The following is a 22,325-nucleotide window of genomic DNA, read 5'->3' as shown; positions in this document are numbered from 1 at the left end:
TCAGCATTAAAAAAAGAGGCCGTCTAACAAAAGACTCAAAGAATAAAGATATGGCAAATGATTGATGATGACAACGTTACAAGAATTGCTATTGAAGATGATGAGAATATTATTTTTTAATTTCACAAAGAAGAAAAGGCGGATGATAAAGTAAAAATTATGAAAAATTTTATATTATATTTTTTCAATGTTTAATTTATAAAAAATTATAAGATTGATAGTAATATATTTTTCAACAATTATAAATTCATTTAGATTTGCAACACATAAAAATTTTTGAACAAAAATCCTTTGCACGTATTTCATAACATATATTATAAAAAGTATATTTCATTAAATTTAGTATTGACTAAAATAGCATGAAAATAATGAATTTGCTGCAAAATAATCTCTTATCAACTTATTTCTTTAACAATTCTTACCGACAATGGAAGTTTGTTTCCACGTGCGTCGCACATGTCTTTTCATAGTCTATTTGTGTCTTTACTTTTGTATCCTTAATAATGATTAGTTTCCTATTTTGCCCGTTTAGATTTATTAATATTTTCATTTTATATTCCACATTTATCAATGTTTTTTTTTTTGGGCTTCTTGTTGTTTTTGCTTCCATCGGGTTGTCTTCCTTCTGATAGGTCATGCATGTGTTATCTGTTAGAAATTTAACATACTAAATAAATAATTTCGATCTACATACGCATGACCATAATACGTAAAGATCGATATGCGAAAAAATAAGGCCAGGAACGATATAACCTCTAGCCATTGATATTGAATTGAGATTGCAACTAACGAGATCCTACGAACACGAGAAAACAGAGATCTTCTAAGCCTTTATGCAATTTATGAGATTGTGTATTTTCCGAATAACTGCATAGATTTAGGAACCCTGTATGCCACTATTTATAGATGTTATCTAACCATCATAGAGAGTCAAGATTTGGCAAATCTTGGTGATATATATCCGAGATATGATAATTCAAATCTTAAAATATTTACCATCTTAATCCAGATAATATTCTTGATTTAATAACTTTTGATATGAGACATTTCTCATATTTATCTTGATGAAATATGTTGACCATAATTAAATTATTTTATGGACTAAATTAAAATAATCTAACAGTCTCCCACTTGGTCATACATATTTCAAATTAACTGAATAATCAAAAAATCAATCATCATCCTAAGTCAAGAAACAAATACACGAATCATGGCGACAAGTCCTCTTATACTGAGTATTATCTTCCATGTATCACATGTACCATATTCCTTAACATATCATAATGAATAAAACCAATGCTTTATTCTAGGTCCGACTTAATCGATATTTTCTCAAGAAAACCGAATATGTATACAACTGAATATGAGAAATATCATAACTAAATGACTTTCAAAATCAGAATCCAAATGTATATTCCACATGATCCTTAAACGTTTTAATTTGCATGCATTAATGTCAAAATATAATTAATTCAGTGTTAACGTGTTCAATGACCACTTTATTTTTCTTAACACGTTCTCCAACGACTAACCACCTTATGTCGATATACTTAATTCGACCGCCGCTTTATTCGCAGGACTATAACTGAATTACCACAATACAATTTTATGGCTTAGACATAAAATTCACAATTCTAAGCCCATAAACAAAACTATTCAATATACACCATACAAAGGTGCTTCAAAATAATAAATGAACATAGACTCCATAGTGAAAGTAATAAATCACCTCCAAATTGGCAATTCGTCTATACATAAGCATGTAACCTTTAGTACCATGAAGGTACTTCATAAAAATTTTGCAGCTTTCTAGTGGTAAAAAACTAGATTACTTTGATATTTTTCCTACAAAATTCTGCTCCCACTAACCTTCTGTTATATATATATATATAGAGTTCTTTTATGGTGCCCAACACTATATGCCCACATCATGCCCACCATGTACAATAGATGAGTTGACCGGTACAATACATGAGTTGACTTGTACATGGTGGACATGAAGTGGGTATATAGTGTTGGGCACCATAAAAGAACTATGTGTATATATATATATATATATATATATATATATAATAGTTCATCATGCTCTCTACAAAACTCAATGAAGAGAAATATTAAACCTTGAATACCAATAATGTGAAACTTGTTTCAATATCTATATAGCTTTCAATCTCGCTTATTAAATACTCATAAACACTAGAGAAGAATCCTTAAGGTTATTTAATACCACCCTTGTTCTCTAGATCACCACTAAATAATATTGTTGTCACATCCATCTAATGCAAATCTAAAACAAATGGACTACAAATGCAATGACCACATGGAGAGAATTTTCTTAAATACACAAGAAATATTTCCATGTAGCTAATTCTCTTCATTTGAGTGAATTCATTTGTAACGAGACTACTTATGTCGTTCAATGTTGTCTAATGAGACTTTCTTTATTTTGAAGACTCATTTATAATAAATGACAACTGAACCAATTTTTAGATTTCATTACATGTTACTCATCTCATCATTCATAGCATTATACCACAAATTAGATTCCTCATTGCTCATAGTTAGTGAAAAACAACTCAGGATCATTAGCTCGATAATAAATAGTCAAATTATTTTAGATACACAAATGACTTGAAATTGTTGATCTCTTAATTCCATTCGATATTCTTAATGTTGCTTCAAAATTTTCACAAAGTTGGATCATGTTGTTCAACCACATACTCAATATCTTGATGAGCATTAAGACCCACATGTTCTTGATCAACAATTTGTGGAAGTTAATTAGATGCCTGGTTCTACCACACACATTTTAACTCAAGGTATGTTATGAATAACAATCAATATATAAAATGTGTAGATATATGAGGATCATAATGATCAATATTCTAAATTTGATCGCCCCCACTAATCAAGTCATTCTCAAGAAATTACAAATTTCTTGATTCCACAAAATTTATGATTTATGATGGACTAAAATATATATCCTTGATATCTTGTGGTATATCCAATGAGATAATAATGAATGATTCTTGGATGTAACTTATTTTATTGTGTATTCAAATCTTAACTTAGAATACAGTCCCCCAAATGTGTATATGTTCAAACTCGTTTTCTACTTTTTTCATAAACCAAAGGGCGTCTTTTGGACAACCTAAATGGGAATGCGATTCAACATATGCACAATAGTCTATAAGAGTTTTTAGTTCACAAGAACTTAAAAAATTTAGAGCTTCTAATCATGCGCCACACAATGTCCATCCTCAATATATCTACCATGGTACCTTTTACTTTATCTTATCTCATGATATTAATTTGCTTAGAAAATTAATTCTCTACTTTAACTTTATATGTTTTGAAAAACATCCACACTTCATAATTATTATGAAGCAAGTAGAGATACACGTATTGTGAGAAATCATTAATAAGGGTAGCATGGTATTTATGACTATATAAATTCATATCTGAACAAAATGCCCATATAAATGTTCTCCAGTATGCCTGAATCCCTCTTAGCATCTTTATTTGACAGTTGAGTACACATTGTTTTACTTACCCTCAATGTAGTCCAATAAGTATCAAAACCAATAAAATCAAGATGTCCCATAATAGAGGAGTATTAATTCATAACATATTTCTTAATACCAATATTTTCTTGAACATGCAATGTAAAATAGTGAATATAATTTTGTAAATTAATGTGAAAAGAAACTCACAGACAAAGTATCACTTCCAAAATATCAGATTTATACAGTAACTAAATGATAAATCTGAATATTAAAGGAATATCAATTCGATACTAGTCTTAAAACTGAAATAAAATTTATAGAAAAATTTGGAATAAAGGGTCCTTTTCAACTACAAAATTAAAGCACAATCCAAAATTAATTTTCATGTACAATATTTTCCATATGTGAGAGCATCTACTTTACTAAATAGGTGATGCATAACTCACTTCCTATTGACTTCTTTATGACTTGCAATTATTGCAATATATTGGTAATATGGATTATATAATCATAATCAATCCATCAAATTTTATGATTAATATTAAACCATATTGGATAGATAATGAGAGTTGAACTAGAAATATATCATAAAATGAGCATTTATATTATTTATGTATATGATATGATCACACACTCCTCCAATTATAAGTGAGCTTTAAAAGATGAAAACTATATGATTAAGGTGTTTGTGATTATATGGACACTATAATATTGTTCGATTGAACCACTGATCCCAACAAAAATATTGTTCTTTATGAAATATTTCGAGAGAAAATGAAATCTCTCTCACTTTTCATTAAGATAGTCACAATAATAACTATTTTTTATATATTAATGACAGGTAGTTCATATTTCTTAATAGTATAAGCAGTGTCCTTAATCTTTAAGGAAGAAAAATTTCTTCATCAACACCTTATAATCAGAACCTTGAATTTCAGGAATTTCACAAGTAATATCAGAGTAATTAATAGGACAAAATGCTGCAAATTAAATAAAATACATGCTAAAGTTACCAAATGAAACAATAAACCGTCACGTTTTATCCACATAAATCATGCTATAAATATGAATCACTGACATAAAATTATCTGTAGGCTAAATTTTTAATTCAATTAGATTCATATAGCTTGATGATATAAGTATTGAATTATATCCATTCTTAATCTCTGTAGGTAAATTAAGAAAATAATTCAATATCATATCCTAATCAATTATATTTAACATAATAAAACTTCATGTGGGATAAATTTCATCAGACAAAAATAATTAATTAAAATTATATCCCTTATGACCAGATGTGATCCAAATATTTTATGTATAATTTTTATTCAATCGAAGATGCTGTGGCTACTCTTTAATTAATTAAAATGTAGTGACCCAGCAATGAATCACCTACTAACTGGCAACTATAGCATGCATTAACTTAATTAAAGCATAATTACTGAACAGAGTAAAATGTGCGGAAACATAACCCATAATGTACATATGAAAGCTTAATACAGTAGTTCAAAGCTTATACTCAGTAGCGATACAACCATATCGAAAAGAAATAAAGTAAACATTATACAGCTATATCAAATCCTGTTGTATAAAATATCTTTTACAAGCTCCTTCTCCCTAGTCCTTCCTCGAACTCCCAGCTCCATCCATCTCGCGACCTGCCCCGTGGAATGGAGTGTCCAAGATAATAACTAGGACGTGAGCGACTAACGCCCAATACATAAACATGAGTAAACATATGTATATGATGCATGCAATCGTGATGACGGGTAATAAGTCATCTGAAAGTCATGCTAATAACTGGCGCCAATGAGTGTTGTGACCGCTCGGATCAAACCTCTGGTACAACCACCCTCGCCTAGAACCCCCCACTATAAGGTACATCCGGTTCTAGAATATCTCCTAGAACCCCCCGTTATAGCGGTACATCCGGCTCTAGACTAAATACAGGTATAACAAAAGAATAGGCTCAACATGTATGCGCACATGACATATGAATATGAAAAGCAGTAAACCATACATCATGCCACATAATAATGCCAAGTAAATGCAACATATAAACATGTATACTCGATGGCAATCTCAGTCAATTTGTACGTACCTCCTACGTGCTAGTTCGAGTATAATTCAGGACCTAGGTACAAAGCGTTCATCTGTCGTTAACCCTTTGAAAATGCAGTTCGGGTGCCCTCTATAAAGTTCAGTTCGGGTCGGGAATATCAGGTCGGGTCGGGTCGGATCTCTCGATCTCTTAGTTTGGGTCGGGAAATTGTAGTTCGGGTCGGGATTCAATATCCTCACCTGAGCATGGTCTCACTCTAAAATATATGCTTTGAAATGAATCTGCGACCCCCTATTTATAGGCAAATATCTGGGGTGTTCGGGATTCTCAAACCAATGTCGAGACGTCCGAGCTCGTGTATGCATGCCACGTATCAAATGCTTGAGCTGAGTCATTACCATTTTTGACACCTCATGCTTAGGCGCCAGCTGTCACGCATGCAAGCGTCCACACACCTGCCTGTCTGTCCTTGAGGGTTCGGGCTTCCCTAATACCAGTTCGGGATTCCCTAGCCGCAGGTTGGGATTCCCTAGAAGTTCGGGATTCCCTAGGAGCTTTTCAAACTTTCTTAGTAACGAAATTCCCTAACAGGCTAACAGCAGAATTCCCTAGCCGTATAATTCCTAGCAAGAGAATTCCCTTGCTAAAGAATCCCTAGCTGTATAATCCCTAGCAGCAGATTCCCTAGCTGCTCATGTTTCCCTAGCTACTCATATTCCCTAGCTCCTCATATTTCCCTAGCTGCTCATATTCCCTAGCTGCAGTTCAGCAGTTTAGACTGAACCCTTAATCATGATTATCATATTATTATCTTAAAATAGAATTCTGGGTTACTACATTCTCTCCACCTTTAGATATTTCGTCCGTGAAATAAAATCTAAAGACAAATTAAGATAACAATATGAAACAGAAAACCATGTCTTATTACAACAAACTGTAATTACACTGATACATAGTAATCAAAAGTATAAAGCAAACAACTCAGAATATTCTGCTCGTATACGGCTTTCCGTCTCCCAAGTTGCTTCTTCTATACCTCGGCGCTGCCACTGTACCATCACAAGTGGTATAGTCTTGTTCCGAAGAACTTTTTCCTTCCTGTCTAGGATACGGAGTGGTTGTTCAACATACGACAGATCTGGCTCTAACTGAACATCAGTAGTTTGAATAATATGAGATTCATCAGCTATGTACTGTCGAAGTAACGACACATGAAAAACATCATGTATACTGGAATGAGATGGCGGTAACGCCAAACGATAAGCAACATCTCCGATCTTCTCCAGTATCTGGAAAGGTCCAATGAAACGAGGTGATAACTTGCCTTTCACCCCGAATCTCACCACCTTCCTGAAAGATGATACTCGCAAGAACACATATTCACCAAGCTTGAGCTGCAGTGGCATGCGGTGAATATTAGCATAACTGGCTTGCCGATCTTGAGCAGCTTTGATCCTTCGCTTGATCAAATCTACCTTGTCTACAATCTGCTGCACCAACTCAGGACCCTCGACTTGTCGTTCTCCTGTTTCATCCCAGAATAACGGAGTACGACACCGTCGACCATACAATGCCTCGAAAGGTGCCATATCAATACTACGATGATAACTGTTATTGTAGGCAAATTCGATCAAAGGTAACTGATCCTGCCAAGATAAGTCAAAATCCATGACAGAAGAACGTAGCATATCCTCCAAAGTACGAATCGTCCGCTCTGACTGCCCGTCAGTCTCTGGATGATATGCAGTGCTCAAACTCAGAGTGGTGCCCAACGCCTGCTGAAAACTACCCCAGAAAAGTGAGGTAAATCGCGGGTTTCTATCACTGATTATGCTCACTGGAACCCCATGCAATTGCACTATCTCCCGGACATATAAGCGTGTCATGCAATCATAAGAATATTTTCGGTTGTAAGGAATGAAATGTGCTGATTTCGTCAAACGGTCAACAACGACCCAGATAGCATCACATTGACGTGAAGTCATAGGCAAGTGGGTGACAAAATTCATAGTCACGTGCTCCCACTTCCATTCGGGAATCTCAAGATTCTGCAGTAATCCACCTGGTCGTCGGTGTTCAGCCTTGACCTGTTGACAAACCAAACATCTTGAAACAAATTGATATACACTCCGCTTCATCCCTTTCCACCAGAATCTAGTTCGCAAGTCCTTATACATTTTCATGCTTCCAGGATGAATAGACAATCGACTCCTGTGAGCTTGAGAAAGAATATCATTCTTGAGCTCCGCAACATCAGGCACAACCACTCGATTCGATAAGCATAATAAACCATCTGCCTGATAATGGAATCCAGATGTATTAGCTCCATTGGCTAGACGTGCCAAATGCTGAGTCTTAACATCAGATATCTGAGCATCTCTGATCCGAGAATACAATGCTGGCTCAGATAGAATAGTATACAATCGAATTCCATTCCTCACTTTCTTGTGCTTGAGCGTAAAACTCAATGAACAACACTCTTGAACCAAATAAGATATTTCACTAGTATGAAGTGCAGAAAGTCTCACGTGCCGACTCAAGGCATCAGCAATAAGATTAGCAGAACCTTGATGATATTTGATTTCACAATCATAATCCTTCAAAAGATCCATCCAGCGTCTCTGTCGCATATTCAACTCCGCCTGAGTGAATAAATATTTCAGACTCTTGTGATCCGTGAATATCTCAAATTTCTTGCCATAAAGATAATGCCTCCAGATCTTGAGTGCAAATACAATGGCGGCTAACTCGAGATCATGTACTGGATAATTATTCTCATGCGTCTTCAACTATCGAGAAGCATAGGCAATAACATGTCCATGTTGTGTCAGAATACATCCTAACCCCTGACCAGAGGCATCAGTATAGACAACATAACCTCCCGATCCAGAAGGTAAAGCTAACACATGTGCAGTAGTAAGACGTCTACGCAGCTCGTGAAATGACTCCTCACAATCTGAGGACCATATGAAGGTTACATCTTTCCGTGTAAGCTATGTCAAAGGCCTGGCCAACTGTGCAAAATTCTCGATGAACCGACGGTAATAACCCGCTAGACCCAAGAAACTACGAATCTCAGCAACCGTTGTCGGACGAGACCAGTTCAGCACTGCCTCTATCTTACTTGGATCAACAGATATTCCTTCACTAGAAATCACATGACCGAGAAACACTACCCGTTCAAGCCAGAATTCACACTTGCTCAATTTCGCATATAGCTGCTTATCTCGTAACGTCTGCAAAATAATTCTCAGATGCTGTGCATGCTCATCCTTGTCATGAGAATAGACAAGAATATCATCAATGAAGACGATGACAAATCTATCCAGATATTCTCGAAATACCTGATTCATCAGATTCATAAAGACTGCCGATGCATTCGTCAAGCCGAATGGCATCACCAAAAATTCATAATGCCCGTATCTTGTCCTAAAAGCAGTCGTAGAAATATCTGAGTCTCGTACCCGCATCTGGTGGTATCCTGATCTCAGATCTATCTTAGAGTAAACAGAAGTACCCTGTAATTGATCAAACAGATCATCAATTCGTGGCAAAGAATACTTATTCTTGATGGTGACATGATTCAGCTGCCTGTAATCAATACATAATCGCATCGATCAATCCTTCTTCTTGACAAATAACACAGGTGCTCCCCACGGAGAAACACTCGGACGAATATATCCCTTATCAAAAAGATCCTGCAACTGCTATTTCAATTCCCTCATCTCTGACGGTGCCAGACGATAAGGTGCTCGGGATATAGGCGTAGTTCCTGGTACTAGATCAATACCAAATTCAACCTCTCGAACCGGAGGAAAATCAGGAATCTCATCAGGGAATACATCAGAAAACTTGCTGACAACCGATAGCTGATCGATATCCGGACTACTCGTGGACATATCAACTGCATAGATGAGGTAGCCCTTCCCACCTGACTCTAAGACATGACATGCCTTCAGAGCCGAAACAAGTGGCATCGGAGGTCGCGCACCCTCACCATAAAAGTACCAGCTATCACCCTCATCCGGATGAAACTGTACCAGACGCTGATAACAATCCACAGTAGCGTGATGCAAAGTCAGCATATTTATTTCCAAAATACAATAAAAATCTGCCATCGCTAAAATCATCAGATTAGCAGACAACACATGACCCTCAAATTCCAGAAGGCAACTCATCACTAGAAGCTTAGTTACTACCTCCTGCTCCAGCGGAGTAGATACAACTAAATTCAGGTCTAATGATACATAAGACAATCTATGTCTCTTAACAAAACAGCTAGAAATAAAGGAATGCGATGCTCCAGTATCAATTAAAACAAGTGCAGGAATACCACATAACAAAAAGGTACCTGCCAACATGCGATCGCTTCCCTCTGTAGCCTGATCCTGAGACAGAGCAAATACATGCCCCTGGGTGTGTGGGCAAAAACTGGAAGAACTAGGTGATGCTGGCTGCTGACGTGGATGAGTAGAAGCCTGAGATCCCATATGCGATCCCGATCCACTGGCAGCTCCCATACAAGTAGGATAATCTTTCCGCAGATGCCCCTGCTCGCCACAGATGAAACAAGCACCAGATGCCTTCCAACATGCTGCCGTAGGATGCTTCCCACCACAGTGAGTACAACGATCATCTTTCTTCTTTTTCCCAAACCGGAGATCCAGAAGAAGAAATAGTAGAAGAAGAAGTGGTACCTGACTGAACAACAGATTGAGCCCTAGGCCCAAGAGATCCACCAGGCTGTCCTGACATCATCAGCTGTGCTCGCCTGTTGCTGTTCTCCACTTGACGGCACCGATTGACCAGAGTCTCATAAGATGTCGGATCATCACAAACAACCACCTGTGAATATATGTCCTGATTGAGACCTTGCAGAAAGATATCATACTTGGATGCATCACTCTCATTGATATGGGGACTGTAAGGTAGCAGATCAATGAATCGCTGCTGATACTCGTCAATAGTCATAGATCCCTGCCTCAGCGTAAGCAACTCCATCGATCTCGCCTGACGGACTGCTGGAGGAAAATATAATTTTTGGAACTCCTGACGGAAATCCTCCCAAGTCACCCGTCCTCTCTCAGTACGTGCCTGAGCAGCCTTGGCATCCCACCATAATCGTGCACGTCCATCTAGAACAAACTCTAAAACCTCCATCTTCTGCTCCTCAGTACATTCGAAAGCTCGAAATGCACTTTCGATCCTGGCCATCCAATTCCTTGCCTCCTCGGGATTTTTGCCTCCCATTAAGGGTTTCGGTGCTACTTGCAGAAGTTTATTAATCGTATAGCGACGTCTACCCTCATGGTGATGGCAATGTTGATGGCCACCTGCCTGACCAACACTGCCATGGCTCTCGTCACCTCTATCAGCCATATCTGAAAAAGATTTGCACATTTAAAATCCCAAATGCGCAATAAATACTCAAGACTAGACTAAATCCCAAGTCCTAATCCCAAAATCTATGCATGCTCTGATACCACAAATGTAGTGACCCAGCAGTGAATCACCTACTAACTAGAAACTATAGCATGCATTAACTTAATTAAAGCATAATTACTGAACAGAGTAAAATGTGCGGAAACATAACCCATAATGTACATATCAAAGCTTAATACAGTAGTTCAAAGCTTATCCTCAGTAGCGATACAACCATATCAAAAAGAAATAAAGTAAACATTATACAGCTATATCGAATCATGCTGTATAAAATATCCTCTACAAGCTCCTTCTCCCTAGTCCTTCCTCGAACTCCCAGCTCCGTCCATCCCGCGACCTGCCCCGTGGAATGGAGTGTCCAAGATAATAACTAGGACGTGAGCGACTAACGCCCAGTACATAAACATGAGTAAACATATGTATATGATGCATGCAATCATGATGACGGGTAATAAGTCATCTGAAAGTCATGCTAATAACTGGCGCCAATGAGTGTTGTGACCGCTCGGATCAAACCTTTGGGTACAACCACCCTCGCCTAGAACCCCCCACTATAAGGTACATCCGGTTCTAGAATATCTCCTAGAACCCCCCGTTATAGCGGTACATCCGGCTCTAGACTAAATACAGGTATAACAAAAGAATAGGCTCAACATGTATGCGCACATGACATATGAATATGAAAAGCAGTAAACCATACATCATGCCACATAATAATGCCAAGTAAATGCAACATATAAACATGTATATTCGATAGCAATCTCAGTCAATGTGTACGTATCTCCTACGTGCTAGTTCGAGTATAATTCAGGACCTAGGTACAAAGCGTTCATCCGTCGTTAACCCTTTGAAAATGCAGTTCGGGTGCCCTCTATAAAGTTCAGTTCGGGTCGGGAATATCAGGTCGGGTCGGGTCGGATCTCTCGATCTCTTAGTTTGGGTCGGGAAATTGTAGTTCGGGTCGGGATTCAATATCCTCACCTGAGCATGGTCTCACTCTAAAATATATGCTTTGAAATGAATCTGCGACCCCCTATTTATAGGCAAATATCTGGGGTGTTCGGGATTCTCAAACCAATGTCGAGACGTCCGAGCTCGTGTATGCATGCCACGTATCAAATGCTTGAGCTGAGTCATTACCATTTTTGACACCTCATGCTTAGGCGCCAGCTGTCACGCATGCAAGCGTCCACACACCTGCCTGTCTGTCCTTGAGGGTTCGGGCTTCCCTAATACCAGTTCGGGATTCCCTAGCCGCAGGTCGGGATTCCCTAGCAGTTCGGGATTCCCTAGCAGCTTTTCAAACTTCCTTAATAACGAAATTCCCTAACAGGCTAACAGCAGAATTCCCTAGCCGTAGAATCCCTAGCAAGAGAATTCCCTAGCTAAAGAATCCCTAGCTGTATAATCCCTAGCAGCAGATTCCCTAGCTGCTCATGTTTCCATAGCTACTCATATTCCCTAGCTCCTCATATTCCCTAGCTGCAGTTCAACAGCTTAGACTGAACCCTTAATCATGATTATCATATTATTATCTTAAAATGGAATTCTGTGTTACTACATAAAATCATACGGATCACTGGAATATTAAATTCTTCATGAATAAATATTTATTCTTTTTAATGATTCATTACCAAATATTTTATTGAAATAAACCAAAAACTATAAATTTATGAATAATTCTAAGATTGATTTTATTTAATTTATGTCCATTATAACGAAATGTGATTGATAATTGTGTTTTTTATTGTATATTTTAATATCATTTTGTTGTTGTTTTGCATGCATTCATTTGTTTTAATTCAGTATTTTTCTCGTATTTAATATATCATGTCTACATTATATGCTCCCGAGTTTATTTTGTAGGACGTGGCATTTTGAAGAAAAAGTGGACATAAGTAATTTCGCTCGATCTGTGGGTTTTAACCGATCGAGCAAGCAAGGTGCTGAATTCCGAGACAGAGTTATTTTCGCTCGATACGCATAACTCAACCGATCGAGCGGACGAAGATATGAAAGAACAGAAGAGGGTCAGAACTATTTTAGCTCGATCGGTAAGTTTCAACCGATCGAGCGAGTCGCGCAGTTCGGAAAAAAATCTGTTAACAAGGAAACTTTATTTTTAAGGACTCTAGGCTATTTTTAAGGAGATAATTCCGATTTTCTATTTTTGTAATCAGACTGAGACGTTTGGAACACCAAGAACCCTTGGCGGCTAGGTTTTCTTTTAATATACTTAGACTTCTTCTCTTCTTTTAAATTTTTTTGGAGAATTTCATGAATCGTTGTGACTAGGTTCTAGAACTTGGTTGAGGAAGACGAACCCTTGAATTTATTTATTTGTGAGATTTGAATTTTCAGTGTTTGATTTTTATTTGAATATCAAAAGTTGTTTGAGATTTATTTCATGCTTATATGTGAGATTATTGGATTGATCACCCTGTGATTTTATCATACAATCTACTGCTAAATTAGACATCAAATCCGTAATTGTTTGATTCATCTGATTTGTGAAGCAAATACGATTAATATTTTTCGCTTGTGAATTTATTGATTCGTAGAAACAATAATTGAATAGATTAAATACATCCGCTTGTGTATGTGTTGTCTAGATTCATCAATTTTACTAGTTTTCATGCTGCCTTGAATTTAAATCTAATCACTTGTATTGAGTTAATTCATTGGTAAGGGTTAATTTAGAACGCTTGTGTCTAGTTAACTAAAATTAAGGTGAAATAGGAATTAAGTTTCCAATGATGAATATTCAATGAGAATTAATTATTTTTAGATAATCGATTATGGAATGAATAATTTCAAGGGTATAATCGACCGATACCAAAGCTTGTTTTAATTGATTTCTTTGATATAATTTTTATTCTCACATGCTAGTTGATAGAATTTCATTTTAATTTGCTTTTAATTAATAGTAGTTAATTTCAATCCAAAAACCACTCTATTTATTTTTAGTATTTTAAGGAACACAATTAAATTTTACTTTCCTCGTAGGAACGATCCCTACTCTCACTACTACATAATTTATTTATCTGATTTGAGTTGGATAACTTGTGAAACACTTTGGTGAATCAATAAATGATCTTGGTTGCTTCTCCGTGGATGTAGGTCACTTGTGACCGAACTACGTGTTCTTGAGTTCATTCATTATTGAGCTGTGTGGTTGGATATGTGTATGTGTGTTTAATCCAATTCTGTGAGAATTGGCCTGCAATATTATTTCAGTAGGATTTCTATTGTTGTTCAAATCTTTACAAATGCTATTTATAAAATCTGATGGATCTTAGTGAATTCGGTACTTTTATTATGGAGAGTCTTTCCTTTATGTCACAAGAACCTAACTACAAGGTTCGGTTCGTTAGACGACAAACGAATATGGTTGCTCACACACTCGCTAGAGCGGCCAATTCTTATGCTAGTCCGTGTGTTTTTTTATGATGCCCCAACAATTACTTATGATTCTCTGTTATTTGATTGTAATTACTCTTCTCCGATTTAATGAAGGTTTACTTGTTTGGCTTTAAAAAAAAAAATTCCAAATCACCTTTTTTTTTGCATGAGAAACATATGAGAATCAAGAAGTACTACATGATAATAGTTTCTAGAAGCCATCATTCATTTCAAATAATCCTAGAAATCCGGCAAAATCTGTTCAATATACTCCAGAAAATTATGGGCCTGATTCTTGCGCAAGGAATAGAATGTCTATTTCAAGAATTTCTAGAAGGGGTTAATTCTTGAATTAATGAACATCTAAACGCAACAAATTCGGAAATTTGTTTGATATTATATATATATTATATAAAGGAACGAATATGGTTCAAGAATCATGAATGCAAGTTTCTGAAAACTCTTCTTTATTTTTCACCACCACGAGAAAACTGGGGCTGTTTTCTTGAAATCAATTCAAGAACCATTCCACCGAAAACTTGAGGAGAAAAAAGACTGCACAAAAATGGCGGAAGAAGAAGGCCAGACATTGAAGCATTCTTCAGAAAAGAAAGTTGGAGACCAGAAAGTTTCGTTCTTTAAACTTTTTTCTTTTGCAGATAGGTTCGATGTGGCCCTCATCGTTGTGGGGACAATCTCCGCCATTGGCAATGGCATGACACAGCCGCTCATGACTCTTATTTTTGGCCAGTTGATTAATACTTTCGGCGGGACCAATCAATCAGATGTTGTGCATGAAGTGTCCCAGGTGATTTTGCTTTTTGTTTTCGAATTTCTTGGCTTGAAATCTCGGTTTCTTTGTTTGGATTTCGTTATTTTTTGCGTTCTATTTTGGCTGAGTTTCTTGCTGCATGAATTTGTAGGGGCTTAAAAGCACTTGACTTGGAATCCCGTTTTATGAAAATATGCTTTAATTCAGTTCTTTGCACGACTCGAAGATATTTTTCCAACCCTATAATCAGTTTTCGCACCAACCCTCCAAAGATAACATAAAATGCTGTGTTGAAGGATTTGAATAAGTTTTTGAAGGCTGTTTGAACATTAAATTATTTGGATTAGTTGCGGAAATTATTAGAAGATGCAAAACTAATGTGTTGCGAACGATCAAATCGTGATCATAAGTTTTTTCTGTATCATCTTATAAAAGGAGATCACTGTTGTTGTCTAAGAATTCAAATTAAATTCTAACAACATAAAATCTTAAGAATCCTGAAATATGAAATCTGGATATTATTATGAAAAAGCTCTGGATAGCCTTTTTTCCCCACATTGAGTATCCCTTTTATAGTTGATTTTTGTTAAAGTAAACTTATCTGCATTCTATAACAGGTATCCCTCAAATATGTGTACTTGGGACTTGGTGCCGGATGCGCTGCACTTCTTCGTAAGTTGATACTGTTTTCTTTTCTATGGCACATATATCATATAGTTATTTATTTACAGCGAATGCTAGAATCTTTGCGATGTGCCTTAGAGCAGAGAGTATGATCAAGAGTAATGACTATCAAATTACTCATCTTCCGGCAGTCATTAGCTTTTGTATCAAGTAAACTTTATTATGGATTACAATCAAATTTGCACAGATGTGCTAAAGGCAGAATGACATGATTTCCTTGCAGAAATGGTATGTTGGATGGTGACTGGAGAAAGACAAGCTACTCGAATACGAGGGTTGTACTTGAAAACCATTCTAAGGCAAGATATTGAGTTCTTTGATACTCAAACAACAACAGGAGAGGTCATTGGGAGAATGTCTGGGGACACTATTCTTATCCAAGAAGCTATGGGTGAAAAAGTAAGTTTCTTAAGCAACACTAGGTGAATGAAATGCACTGTCAAGTTTGGTAATTCCAACAAAAAAAAAAAGGTTTGGTATGCCAGAGCTCTCCACATAAACTTTACTAGTAAGTGATTTTCACAGGTTGGGAAATTTATCCAATTTATGTCGACTTTCTTCGGTGGCTTTATTATTGCTTTTTGCAAAGGATGGCGCCTAGCCGTGGTGTTAGTTTCTTGCATTCCTGCTCTTGTCATAGCTGGAGGAACCGCAGCAATGATCATGTCAAAGATGTCGAGTCGTGGGCAAATAGCATACGCGAAAGCTGGAAATGTAGTGGAACAGACCGTCGGAGCAATTAGAACGGTAGAATTCACCGACCAATTTGCACAAGACCATATATTACATTGAATTACAGTATCTTTATATAAGAGGAATCTGCTTTACTTTATCCATAGGTTGCATCATACACGGGAGAGAAAAGGGCGATAGACAATTACGAGAGCAAACTGCGGATTGCTTATGCATCAACTGTCAAACAAGGGATGGCTTCAGGCTTTGGAATTGGTGCTGTGACGTTGATTGTTTTCGGAACTTATGGACTTGCCATATGGTATGGTGCCAAATTAATCGTAGAGAAAGGTTATAATGGAGGGAATGTCATCAATGTTATTATGTCGATAATGACCGGGGGGATGTAAGTGTTTCATTAGTTTTATGCAAAGAAGAAAGATTTCAAGTTTTTCTGCGTTCTTCAATCTTATAATGGACTTGATCAGGTCACTTGGCCAGACTTCTCCATGCATAAATGCATTCGCAGCAGGTCGAGCTGCAGCATACAAGATGTTTGAGACTATTGAACGAACACCAAAAATCAATGCATCTGATGCCAGTGGAACTGTACTAGAAGATATACGAGGTGAAATAGAACTGAAGGATGTGCATTTTAGATATCCAGCGAGGCCGGACGTCCAAATTTTCGCGGGGTTTTCACTTCATGTCCTTAGTGGTAAAACTGCAGCTCTGGTTGGGCAAAGTGGGAGTGGAAAGTCCACAGTGATCAGCTTACTCGAGAGATTTTATGATCCGGATGCTGGAGAAATCCTGATTGATGGGGTGAATTTGAAGAACATGAAACTCCAATGGATAAGAGAAAAAATGGGACTTGTAAGTCAGGAGCCTATATTATTTGCTACGACTATAAAGGAAAACATATTATACGGCAAAGGAGACGCTACCGATGAGGAAATTAGGAAGGCTATCGAGCTTGCCAATGCTGCTAAATTCATTGACATACTACCCCAGGTGAAGTAAATTATTTACTCCTTCTAATGGTTTGTTGTGTTATATTTTAAGATTTTGTAATACAAAGTTATGGTTGCAGGGGCTTGACACAATGGTGGGTGAACATGGGACTCAGCTTTCTGGCGGTCAGAAGCAAAGAATCGCAATTGCTCGAGCCATTTTGAAAGATCCGAAAATACTGCTTCTGGACGAAGCAACGAGTGCTCTAGATGCAGAGTCGGAATTTATTGTACAAGAAGCACTTGAAAATGTTATGTTGAATCGAACAACAGTGGTTGTTGCACATCGGTTGACTACTATCAGAAATGCAGACCTTATTGCAGTGGTGCATGCTGGGAAATTAGTAGAACAAGGTACATGATTATAAACAACTTAATTCATTAGTACGATTTTATTTATCATGTGTCTAATGTGCTGTTTTTAATGAAAAATTTAATTCTAGGTACTCATGCTGAATTGATTAATGATCCCGAGGGAGCATATACACAGCTTGTTCGCATGCAAGAAGGAGCTAAACAGGCCGAATTTTCGAGGGGACACAACTTTCAGAAAGCAGATGCTGCTGCTGACATAGATCAAAGCTTGATAAAGTCTTCGAGTCAGAGAATGTCAATGAGGAGATCTACAAGCAATGAATCTGCTAGGCATTCGTTCGCCATCACCTATGGTGTTCCTGACTTTTCTGACATCCGAGAAGCTGAAATAAGTGATGACATTGATGAAAAGAATGTTGAAACTTTGAAGAAACGTAAGAGAGTTTCCATTAGACGTCTCGCCTACCTAAATAAGCCAGAGTTGCCGTATTTGCTACTTGGATCCATCGGTGCAGGGGCACATGGTGTAGTTCTCCCAATTTTTGGCCTACTGCTCTCAACAGCCATTAAAATTTTCTTCGAACCTCCACAGCGACTGAGGAGCGACTCAAAATTTTGGGGACTCATGTTTGCTGTCTTAGGCATGTGCACATTGGTTGCGTTACCAGTTCAGAACTACTTTTTTGGAATTGCTGGTGGTAAATTGATTCAAAGAATCCGTTCTTTGTCGTTCAAAAAGATAGTGCACCAAGAAATTAGCTGGTTTGATGATCCCGCCAACTCAAGGTCAGTCCTCTTCTTTTTTCTTTATTCTTTAAGGCAACACCAACGTTTTTGTGGCATGACTAGAAACATGTTGATTGGGTTGTTCTCGACTTTTAAATATTTAAGTTCACAGCAACCATCAGCTATAACTTTTGGTGCACGAGATGCGTTGGGTCTAAATTTTAATATTTAACGGGAGTTGTTTTTGTTTTTCTGAATACAGCGGTGCTGTTGGGGCAAGGCTATCTACCGATGCCTCGACTGTAAGAAGCCTGGTGGGAGATGCTTTAGGTCTGATAGTCCAAAATATGGCAACTGTGATCGCCGGTCTTGTTATTGCCTTTACAGCGAACTGGCTATTGGCCATCATAATACTTCTCGTGCTGCCGTTTGTTGGCTTGCAAGGATTCTTTCAGATGAAGTTCTACAAAGGCTTCAGTGCCGATGCCAAGGTTTCTTTTGACACCGCTATTTACTAAAACAGAATTACTATTTGCTGGAAAATATGTGATATATGTATAATGCAGGTGATGTATGAAGAAGCTAGCCAGGTAGCAAATGATGCAGTCAGTGGCATCCGAACCGTGGCATCGTTTGGGGCTGAAGACAAGGTAATGAAAATGTATGAGCAGAAATGTGAGGCTCCTTTGAAGCAAGGAGTCAGGCTCGGTATCGTTAGCGGAGCAAGTTTTGGTGTCGGCTCTTTGGCACTATACTGCGCAAACGCCTTTTGTTTCTATATTGGCGCCGTTCTTGTGAAACATGATAGAGCAACATTTGGTGAAGTATTCAAGGTGATTTAAGACTCTTTTGCCCATGGTTTACTTGCTTGGACTGATTCTTAGCTATTTCAGGCCGTTTAATTCGGGTTGAAATGATTATTTTTCAGGTTTTCTTTGCGCTTACAATGTCAGCCATGGGAATTTCTCAAGCAAGTGCAACAGCTCCAGATGTTAACAAAGTTAAAGACTCTGCTGCCTCCATATTTCAGATACTTGACAGCCAACCTAAGATTGATTCAGGCAGCGACGAAGGCACGACGTTGCCCATTACTCGCGGTGATATTGAGTTACAACATGTGAGTTTCAAGTATCCAACGCGACCTGACATCCAAATCTTCAAGGATTTGTGCCTAACCATCACTTCTGGGCAGGTAAAGCTCCACCATTATATTCTTCCCATATCTTCGTCTCCTATGACTTGAACAGTAGAAAAATTAGCCTTATCCGATCACTTTTTCAGACTGTTGCTCTTGTTGGAGAAAGTGGAAGTGGTAAATCAACAGTTATCAGTCTAATAGAAAGATTTTACGACCCTGATTCCGGGGAAATATTCATGGATGGAGTCGAAATTAGAAGATTCAAACTCAGCTGGCTGAGGCAACAAATGGGATTGGTGAGCCAAGAACCTGTTCTTTTCAACGACACCATCCGCGCCAACATCGCCTACGGAAAACAAGGTGAAGCAACAGAAGAAGAGATCATTCAAGCAACGAAATCCGCGAATGCACACAACTTCATATCCGGATTACCTCAAGGTTACGAAACTAACGTTGGGGAACGAGGAGTCCAGTTATCAGGGGGACAAAAACAAAGAATCGCCATCGCCAGAGCCATCATAAAGGACCCGAAAATTCTTCTACTTGATGAGGCAACAAGTGCACTAGACACAGAGTCGGAACGAATAGTACAAGATGCACTAGACAAAGTGATGGTGAACAGAACCACCATTGTTGTCGCGCACCGTCTGTCGACCATAATCGGTGCGGACACGATTGCTGTGGTGAAGAATGGGGTGGTTGCTGAAAAGGGTAGGCATGATACGTTGTTGAAGATCCAAGATGGCATTTACGCGTCGTTGGTAGCTCTTCACTCAAGTTCATAAGACAATGTGTAATGTAGGAAATATAGGAGTTTGAGATTCTGTAAGTTCAAGGGAGAATACATAATTTTTTTTTATCTCATTCTTTGGTGATTATTTTGCATATAAGCTTCAGGGTAAATTCCTTTTGCTAGCTTCTCCATTTTTCTCTTGAAATCAAATCCATCCCTCTAGTTTGGGAATGACAATTTATATATTTGAGCCTACTAGTTTATGTTAAGTCAGTCGATCGATCTTGCGTACTTAAACGAAACGAATCGAATCGAATCGAATCTTATATCTACTATCTACTATAATCTAAATAAGCCAGTTTGAAATGTGAAATTACTTATTTATCCTTCCAACTACCCTGTGAGTTTCCCTTCTTTTCTTCTTACATTTTCGCGTATTCTCTTTCCACATATTTCCGCTTCTTTTCTTCTTAACAAAAACCGATTCTTTTCTTCTTCTTTTTTTCTTAACAATAATAGCACTTAATTTCATTATTGCCCATTAATACAAGCTCTCATTACTGCCTACCGTTTCTTACCTTCTCATTTCTTTGTGCCTTCGTGCTTCATTATTTTGCATTTGTGGTCTGCTCCTTTTATTTTCCCACTATCGTTCTACTGAATCTCATGACACCGGGTAGGAGCTCGGCTGTCGTCTCGGGCTTTCTCGCAAGGCCTGTGCTGCTTTCTTCCACCTGTGTTTTTCTTCATGTTCTTCTTCATGTCATTCTTTCCAAAATTCATGTCAATATTTTCCTTTGGCTTTGGATGGTTTACAAGGTGCTTTTTAAATATGGCAGAACCATTTCTGAGGCTTCGCACATTGGTTCCTCTGCTTCCCCCGCTTCCAATTGTTAGATACCGTTCTTTGCTCCTTATTTCTGAGGCTTCGCACGTTGGTTCCTCTGCTTCCCCCGCTTCCAATTGTTAGATACCGTTCTTTGCCCCTTGTTTTATTTGCATACATATTATCTTTCTCTCGTCCAATGATATTTTTTAATGTTGCAGCACAAATTGGGTTTGTTCCTGTGGCATGTCGTCCTAATCGTAAGTGTTAGGTGATGCTTTGTCTCGAAATTTTTCCCTTGGAACTCTGCCTCAAATGTTTGTTTTTATTCCCCAAATGCATCCTTTTTTCTTTTTAATTCCAAACTTTCAATTCAGACAATGAAGGAGACATTTTGCTGATGTGTGGCTTACCATTGGTGCCTCCGTGTCGTTTTTGTGGCGCGCATAGATTTATTTTTAAACCTCCATCTTTTTGTTGCGCTTGTGGTAAGATTAGGTTGTCATCGCATGTTACTCTAGCAGCATTGCTGGAATTATTCACCGACCAGCTGTCCCCTTCGGCTATTTTGTTCTTTCATATCCTTACTGGTTTTCCAAATTAATCCTGCGTAACTATGCTGATTGATTTTTTTTAGCTTCGCAATCCAGTGTAGCAGCAAAGTTTTTGTATTTTAAATTCCCTGAGCATTTTGTTTGGGAACAACCGATCGGAACTTGGAAACCAAGGAAACAAAGACAGGTTATCGGGCATATGTTAACTCGGCAAATCCTGCAGAAGGTGAAAGGTATTTTATTTGCGTCTATTACTTCTTCATGTTCGAGGCCCTAAGTCCTACTATGATTTGTTAAATATCGGCGACAGATTGTGCTTAACTTTCAAGGATACTGCACAACGTAGGGGTTACTAGAAAGTGACAGGAGTAATTTTAAGTGTTTGAATGAGGCAGCGAGTTTTCAGATAATATAATCCACGCTGAAATCGCTCTTTGCCATCACACAGGAAAAAAGGTTTTAATTCCTCGGATACCTTTA

General features: G+C 37.7%; 1 protein-coding gene across 1 annotated transcript; it reads left to right on the top strand.

Annotated features, from left to right (window-relative positions):
- Positions 1-14,764: 14,764 nt before the first annotated feature.
- LOC140877277 (ABC transporter B family member 9-like) lies at positions 14,765-20,580 on the top strand. The gene is made up of 12 exons (XM_073280819.1): positions 14,765-15,220; positions 15,802-15,856; positions 16,092-16,267; positions 16,394-16,615; positions 16,708-16,946; positions 17,029-17,554; positions 17,634-17,907; positions 17,997-18,654; positions 18,857-19,085; positions 19,161-19,427; positions 19,523-19,786; positions 19,876-20,580. Exons 1-12 carry the CDS (start codon positions 14,978-14,980, stop codon positions 20,515-20,517), a joined length of 3,795 nt encoding a protein of 1,264 aa, XP_073136920.1. The 5' UTR covers positions 14,765-14,977; the 3' UTR covers positions 20,518-20,580.
- Positions 20,581-22,325: the final 1,745 nt, after the last annotated feature.

The sequence above is a fragment of the Henckelia pumila genome, chromosome 2, assembly GCF_033568475.1.
Source record: "Henckelia pumila isolate YLH828 chromosome 2, ASM3356847v2, whole genome shotgun sequence".
NCBI lineage: Eukaryota > Viridiplantae > Streptophyta > Magnoliopsida > Lamiales > Gesneriaceae > Henckelia > Henckelia pumila.
Note: the sequence above shows the minus strand (reverse complement) of the source record. Positions and strands in the feature narration are given on the sequence as shown.

Bases quoted from the DNA above. Each gene is read 5' to 3' on its own strand.
- LOC140877277 (XM_073280819.1), top strand. From the start codon at position 14,978: ATGGCGGAAGAAGAAGGCCAGACATTGAAGCATTCTTCAGAAAAGAAA. The intron at 15,857-16,091 runs GTAAGTTGATAC...ATTTCCTTGCAG, and splicing joins CGGATGCGCTGCACTTCTTC to AAATGGTATGTTGGATGGTG. The intron at 16,268-16,393 runs GTAAGTTTCTTA...TGATTTTCACAG, and splicing joins AAGAAGCTATGGGTGAAAAA to GTTGGGAAATTTATCCAATT.